Source organism: Phycodurus eques, chromosome 6 (assembly GCF_024500275.1).
Source record: "Phycodurus eques isolate BA_2022a chromosome 6, UOR_Pequ_1.1, whole genome shotgun sequence".
Taxonomy (NCBI): domain Eukaryota; kingdom Metazoa; phylum Chordata; class Actinopteri; order Syngnathiformes; family Syngnathidae; genus Phycodurus; species Phycodurus eques.
The window spans coordinates 27,744,537-27,752,257 of record NC_084530.1 but is presented as its reverse complement, the minus strand read 5'-3'; the positions used below and the strand labels follow the sequence as shown (position 1 = coordinate 27,752,257).

Here is a 7,721-nt window from a genome sequence, read left to right as displayed (position 1 = left end):
CTATTTTATTTGACTTCTGATTTGAAAACAAGTTATCCAAAATGTGTTTTGGACTTGAACATTTTGACAACTCATGAGTAACAATGACAGGAGGATATTGGTTTATGTTAAATGTATTGGTGATCTTTCACTAATATATATAACTTGGCTTAAAACAGAGGTGCGGGCCCAAAAAATTTGAATATCGAGGGAAAGTCCATTTATTTCAATTTTTTTTTCTCCCAAAAACTGAAACTTGTATGTTATATCAGATCACCACACACAAAGTGAAATATTTCAAGCCTTTATTTGTTTCAATTTTGATGATTGTCAGAAAGACAAAATTTTTTTTAAAAATAAGAGTATTTCACAAAATTGAATTGTAAAGTAATATGCATTGATTACAGCATCAAGCTGGCGTGGCATGGAGGCGCTCATTGATACTGGCCTTCAGATCGTTTGCATTTCGGGGTTTCTGTTCCCTCATCTTCGTGTTGTTGTCTCTTGTTTTTGGTTCAACGAGTAGCTTGACGCACGGAATTCTCCAGCCGTTTCCCATGTCGTGCAGACGTCTGTATGTGGTGGTTCTTCAATGGATTTGTTTATTTTTGTGAAAAACAGTTTCCCGCTATAGCTCCACAATTCGGTACGACATAGTTTGCAGTTTTGCACATGTTCAGCAATTATCTTCAATATGTGCATAATGTAGTTAGAAATAAATCTCAATTCAGATTACTGGGTCGTTGATGATTTTGGGCATAAGTGTTAAGCTTCCGGCCCAAGGGCCACATCCGGCCCAGCGTACAATTGTATCCGGCCCGTGAGATGATTTTATATTGTAATTATTAATGGCCCGGCAATATGACGCTCTAATAATATATAAACTACAGATCCCATAATGCAGCGCAACAGCTGCAGATAGGCCAGCGGCGCGAGCCGGAAACAGTCCCTGACCAATCAAGTCGAGCGTCTTTTCCGCAGCATCAATTTGAACCTAACGGTTAGCCCCAAACAATGGCGAAGAGAAAAGTTGACTCCGAAAACAGAATCTTCAAAACCGATGGGAGGCTGAGAATATGTTTACTGACATTGCCGGTAAACCCGTGTGTCTTATTTGTGGAGCTAATATTGCTGTACTTAAGGAATTTAATCTAAGACAGCACGACCAGACAAAACATGAGGATAAGTTAAAAAACCCGGCCCGCAACCTGAAGTGTTCTTTGAGTTTCGGCCCCATGTGCAATCGAGTTTGACACCCCTGATCTTGGGCAAACGTGGGTGGGTTAAGCCCTATATTTCTTCAGAAAAACCCTTGACACTCACTTCTGCGGCCCAGTTGTGATGCAAACGACTATTTCTGTTGGAAAAGTATAAACTGATATTAGTCATGGACATGTAGTCAAATATCAGTCTCTACTTGCAATGCTCATGGTGGCACTGTCATGCTGGAAAAGAAAAGGCCTTTCCCAAACTGTCCCACATAAAATTGTCCAAATTATCTTTATTACTACTTACTACAACTGAAAGGAAACAAAGGGGTCTCGTGCAGCCAAAAAGTTAGTGCTTGTCTGGCACCAGTTTTGCGAGGCCAGTGCCAGATCAGTGTTCAACTGCACGGATCCTCAACGAGCTCTTGAAAATCTTCTAGGCTTTTGGCCGCGTCGCTCAACATCTGCTTGTGAGCCTGAGTCCTGCGGTGGTTGCTGAGGCAGTGACGCCAGGAAAAGCTGCGACCGCACGGCAGGCAGAGATAAGGCCTCTCCCCGGTGTGCACCCGTTGGTGCAGGTTCAGAGACTTGTACCTGGCGAATGTGGCCCCGCATTCGTTGCAAACGTACTTGCCGGACCTTACGTGGACGTTCTTTTTGTGGTCCTTCATGTTACCCAACTGCGCAAACCCTTTGCCGCACACGGGGCACAGGTGGGGCTTTTCTCCCGAGTGGATCAGGAACTGAATGTTTAAATCCTGACGGGAGTAAAATCCCTTGCTGCAAGTGATGCAGACGTACGGCCGCTCGCCCGTGTGGCTCTTCATGTGTCTCTTCAGATTCTCGGAACTGGCGAAGGTGATGCCGCATTCGCTGCACTGAAAAGGTTTCTCCCCAGTGTGCGTGCGCTGGTGTCGACCGAGTTCCGAGGCCTTGAAGGAGGACATGTCGCAGTCGGGGCAGCGGTGGGGCTTCTCCGGATTGTCATGTGCGTCTTCTTTTCGTGAGCTTTGCAGTGACCCATCTCAGAGAATCCCTTCTTACAGAAGGAGCAGGTGAAAGGCCTCTCGCCCGTGTGCATTCGTTCGTGACGGATACGCTTGGACAGTTTATCGAATGTCCTGGAGCAGAAGGAACACTGGTGGGGCACCTTTGGTTTCCTGGCGTGGATGGGTTGATGCCGCGCTAGCCTGCAAGGCTTGTTGAACACTTTATTGCAGTCGGGACACGGGTGCTCCTTTTTCCGGTTGTGGGTATCCTGGTGTCGTACCAGTTTCTCTTCTTCTGTGAAAGTCTTCTCACAATGCAGACAGGGATAGTGAGTCTTTAAGGTCTTTGGCCTTATGTGGACAGATTGGTGCCTGTTAAGTTTGGAAAGCCTGTCCAATATTTTGTTGCAAACAGTGCAAGGGGGGATCTTGCCTTCCTTTTACTTGGGCTTTTTGTCGTCCTCAGGCTCAGTGGAGGTATCCGATTCTACGACATACTCAATGTCGAAGGCTACGTCACCTGATGAGTAAACACATCAAAGTATTAGTATTTAAATGAAACGTAGCCCATTTATTTTCAACACTGCTCATCCTGTTCCCAGCTGATAAAGAGGGAGAGGCAAGTTGAGCCTGGACTGATCGCCAGTCAATCGCAGGGTGATCGTCAATGAGGGCTTGGGTGGAAAATGAGCCTGGACAGGAAAAACCACTATATTGCAACAAACCAATGCTGCTGCTTTTACATTGTGCTGTAGTAGCTGGTTTGATTTGGGGTGATTTTCCGATTCAAAATTGTAAAAAAACGCCACATCAGTCAGAACGAGACAGACTAACAAACAACAATGGATAGGGAAGGAGGGTCTCCTGCAATTCCTTTGTCACAGTAAGGTTTTATTCAAGAAGAGACTGAAGGCAGACTGTGTCGAGTGGAATACAACAGGGTCCAGAGTTACGGCACAACAACTGGGCAGCCAATGTAAGCATCTTTTTTTTTTTTTTTTCTAGCTGTGTATCTTCTGTGAAAATAGCAGCAATGGCCAATCTGTGCGACTTTGTCATACCTAGTTTTACAGAGTAGGGCCATCTCGAGCTCAGTCAGTACCGTGCAGCGGAAAAGTTAAAAGTGTAAAATTATGATTTGGGTATTCCATATATTAACTGATTCAGAGATGGGCCACAATAAAACTGCAGACATAAAGCTGAATCTCACAATGCCTAAAGCTAGTAGATTTTATTTTATCATATTTATCCGAACTGTCCCGCGGTACTGTTATTGACATAATTTCAAAAATATGGAAATACAGACAAATTGCTCTGAAAGTGAATTTCTAAAGGCAGCTCTGAAGTCATAGCCATAAAAGCAATTTTACTAATAATTGGCATACATTTATTATTAATAATTGGCAGATTTGAATTATTTTTATATTTTAATCATTGCATTTTTTTGTATGAAAAGATCTTACAAATAATGTTTGATTGATTGTTAATTTCTTTCGGTGTTCCGCCTTTCTGTTTTCGGCTGTGGGCTCCCCCATTTCGGTTTTCAGTTTCGGCCAAGAATTTTCATTTCGGTGCATCACTAATACTATACAATATAGGTACACCTCAATAAATTTGAACATATCTATTTTAATTTATTGAGATGACGTACCTAAATATATTGTGCAACAGAAGCCTGCAGATGACTACAGATGTGATTCACACAGTTCCACTACAAACTTGAGAACAATAAATGGCGCTGAAGGTCTTAAAATTAGGCTTTACACAATCTGGATTTTTGGGGCCAATCAGCGATCAGCAAGTTTAAAAAAACGATAACAGATCACAAGATGGAGCAAATGTGTCTATTGACATGACTTGTTCATTTATTGTATATACTTGCGTACTGTACACAGAGTATCTTAACGTATTCTGTAGTATCAAGTATTCTCATTTTAGACAAAAGTTAAAACATCGATGACCTGGCATGCTCCTCGTGTACATTCTTCAGGTGCCTGATCAAATTCGCTGTGTTGAAGCCTTTAGAAGACGTCCCCCCACGACGTACGTCAGTTGTGCACAGACTGCAAATAACTTGTGTGCTGTTTGTCTGAAACAATCCCACACCGACTATGTGGTTTTTTTTCACCGACAAGATTGAAAAAACTTTATTGGACGTCAGATAGTTTCAGTACTATGCCGCAAGACACGTGACAAGTCTAAAAATAAACTAACTTTTGGATTCATATGTGATGGCGATGCGGAGTAAATGTCTTTTGCGGAGCCCATCGATTAAGTCATTTAATGGATCGGCAAATTATGACATGAAAGCCGATCATCATAAAATGCTAATTATTGGCCGATGCCGATCAGATCGCTGTAAAGTCTACCTAAAATACAAAAAGGTGTCAATACTTACTTTCGTCTGAGGAGTGATCTGTCACAGATGAACTGTCTTCCTCCATGACTGGGGCCTTGCAAAACACCACAAACAAATTTCGATATAACTGAAATGTTAATCTTTTACTTCTTTGTTTTACATTCAAGCAAAAACAAAAAGTTCAGGGAATTCCCAGGGTCAGCTGCATCTCTCGTAACGTTAACTGAAAATGTTGATAAATAGTTATCTTAAGTTTAGCTTTAAAATATCACTGGGGAACACAATTTTTGTTGAGTTAGGTCTGACGGCTGTTTTTCACAAATTTTTGGGTGTGGAATCCAAAACTGGTTTCAGTTTTTCTCCATCATGTCAAGTTTCTGAACAAATATATATATGAACAAAACAAATGGTTATCACCCATGGTTACAAGGTTAAGAGAAAAGCCAGCACAAGCAAGTTGTCGATGAGTCCAATCGTAATCACCTGGCAAATCTTACCACAGCTAATCAGTGGAATTTTGCTTACCTGGAGGGTAAGCGGTAGAGAAAAAAAAATTGATGTGATTAAAAAAAAAAAAAAGGACTGGAATTTTTCGAATCAGCATGTCAATTTTAGTTTTAATCAGCCTACAAATCTAACTCAAGAGATTTTTTTTAATATCATCGTTATCATAATGCAACAAAGTCACCGCTCAAATTGTACAATTGTAAACAGTTAATCTCTTAATTGTGTGAATAATGTTAAACTAAGGATGCAACTATATTGCTTTAGTGTAGTTTCCCAAACTGTCGATGGTGGCCCACAATGGGTCAAATTTCATTGGGTTGCTGATTTGTCAAAAGGGAAACGATGTATGCTATTTCTCATTGATTGTGAAGCAGCCACACGCCTTCAGGAATCACGTTTGTGTTGTTGGAGTTCTTTTTCGCATCGGTCAAAATTATGGGAATCACTCAGATAATCGGCGGCGATGCAAATCAAATTGATTATATGGCAGAAATTGGATGTTTAATAAACTAAGAAAGCATATAGTGATAGTCCTCCCTCTTCGCAGTATGAAGCACAGGTTGTTTAAGTATAAGACCATACAAATAGAACATTTAACGTATTTTGCGGTGATAAGGTAGTTATGTGAATCTCGCCGAAAAAAAGTTAAGACGTCTTTATCGTATTTACGTGACACCGGCCATTTATACTAACAACATGACAGCAAAACAAGTGAAAAGTAGCGTTCAACTCCAACGAATCACAGCACGGCCTCTATGCACACTAACACCTTTTACAACCCAACAGGTATTTTTGAAGACTGACGTTTACCTGTCTCCTCGTATGGGAACAATGGCGAGTATGTGAGCGGAGTTTGTCCTTTTATGTGCAAACACGTTCGCACGAGGTGACATGCTGTTAGCATTAGCTGCATTCAAACCGATAAGCTAGCAAGCTAACCTCACCACACCGTTGAGAGTCGTGAAACAAAAACACTTCCCTCTCTATTAATACAGTAGTGCAGGGGTTATAGCATTATGTTTAAAGTGAGCGTTGTAATAGTGAAAGTTGGCGTGGCTAAACTGGAGGTGTTACTGTTCCGAAAACTATTTGTTTTTAATTTACGTGTGTGTGGGTGTTTGAGGAACGGTCACTGCTGTGGTGCGTTTACATGCTCCGTGGAAGCTTGGAAAATTCACATACTATCACCCCGAGACACACTTGGGAAGACAGTACGCTTCAACCTGAAGATTTCCAACTGACATACCGTATTTTCGCGACCATAAAGGTGCAGTCTCAGTTACGAGGTCTATTTCTGTATTTAACACATACATACGGCGCACCGTATTATTGGGCGCAGGCATGGTAGAACATGTGCTAGCTTAAAACATACGGTAGCATGCATGCATGCATGCATGCATGCACGCTAAAACATAAGCCCCGTTGTGCGTATCGCCACCGTGCTGGTCCCCTTCTTCTCTACAGTGTGGTTCACCGGGATTTCGAAAGTGAGCGGCACCTCGTCCATGTTGGAGATGTGGTTGGGCTGGTTGTGTTTGTCGGCAATCTTTTTACTGCAATAGGAGCGGAAGATGGCCAGTTTTTCCTTGTAATCCGCCGGAAGTTGCTGCGCCACGGTAGTCCCTGCCCGGATGGATAAATGGCGCCGTTTCATAAAACGAAAGCACCAAGATGGACTTCCTTGAAAATGTTCGATTTTCATTTCTTCTGCAAGCGCTATTGCCCTCAGTCGAATGGTGACTGAAGAGACGCTTCTCCCGGCTGTTCTTTGCTCATTAATCCATTGCTCGAGTTGGTCTTCCAACTCGGGCCACCTCGCCTTGTTTCCGCGGAAACTCAGCTTCGTCTTCTTGACTTGGCGAAGCTCGTTCTCCTGCTTCCTCCACTTGCGAACCATGGATTCGTTGATCTTGAATTCTCTCGCGGCTGCTCGATTCCCATGTTCCTCCGCGTAACTGATAGCTTGCAGTTTAAACTGTGCTTCGTAAGCGCGTCTCTTCGTAGGTGCCATTTTCGAGGGTCCTTCGCCAAACCGATGTTGTTTTGCACAATGCACGTATACCCACTGGGGGCTTGCCTTTAGCGTCCTCTTTCACGCGCACCCTTCCCCCTTTAACGGCCACATGCTGTCCTCAGACACGTCCGCTTTTCCTCTGTATAAGCAGCGTGTCGGCAGGAAATGCTCCCAGTCAGCCAAGCGGAGCGCTCATCACACAACATTTATAGATTTTGGAACTCTGCGCGCCTTTGCGCACACAAGGCGCGCCGCATTATAAGGCGCCCCCTCCATTTTGGAGAAAATGTAAGACTTTTAAGTGCGCCTTATGGTCATGAAAATACGTACATGAATACAGCAACAATACTATCATTCTCCATATCAACAATGCAAGACAACTCAGCACCTGACACTTTATTTGATATATTTTATTTATTTTGTCACTTCCACATTCACTTACTGTTCTACAACCCCAATTCCAATGAAGTTGGGACATTGTCCATCCATCCATCCATTGTCTTCCGCTTATCTGAGGTCGGGTTGCGGGGGCAGCAGCCTCAGCAGGGAAGCCCAGACTTCGCTCTCCCCAACCGCTTCCTCTAGCTCTTCCAGGGGGATCCGGAGACTACGTCTCTCCAGCGTGTCCAGGGTCGTCGCCGGGGTCTCCTCCCGCTGGGACGTTC

General features: G+C 43.2%; 1 protein-coding gene across 1 annotated transcript; it reads right to left on the bottom strand.

Annotated features, from left to right (window-relative positions):
* Positions 1-2: 2 nt before the first annotated feature.
* Positions 3-6,164, bottom strand: LOC133404062 (gastrula zinc finger protein XlCGF7.1-like). Its single transcript, XM_061679647.1, has 3 exons — positions 5,853-6,164; positions 4,575-4,629; positions 3-2,696 (listed from the first exon to the last, which is right to left on the bottom strand). The coding sequence occupies exon 3, from the start codon at positions 2,132-2,134 to the stop codon at positions 1,586-1,588; it is 549 nt and encodes a 182-aa protein (XP_061535631.1). The 5' UTR covers positions 2,135-2,696; positions 4,575-4,629; positions 5,853-6,164; the 3' UTR covers positions 3-1,585.
* Positions 6,165-7,721: the final 1,557 nt, after the last annotated feature.

What these genes read in the sequence shown, in the direction of transcription:
- LOC133404062 (XM_061679647.1), bottom strand. Translation starts at nt 2,134, where the DNA reads ATGTCCTCCTTCAAGGCCTCGGAACTCGGTCGACACCAGCGCACGCAC.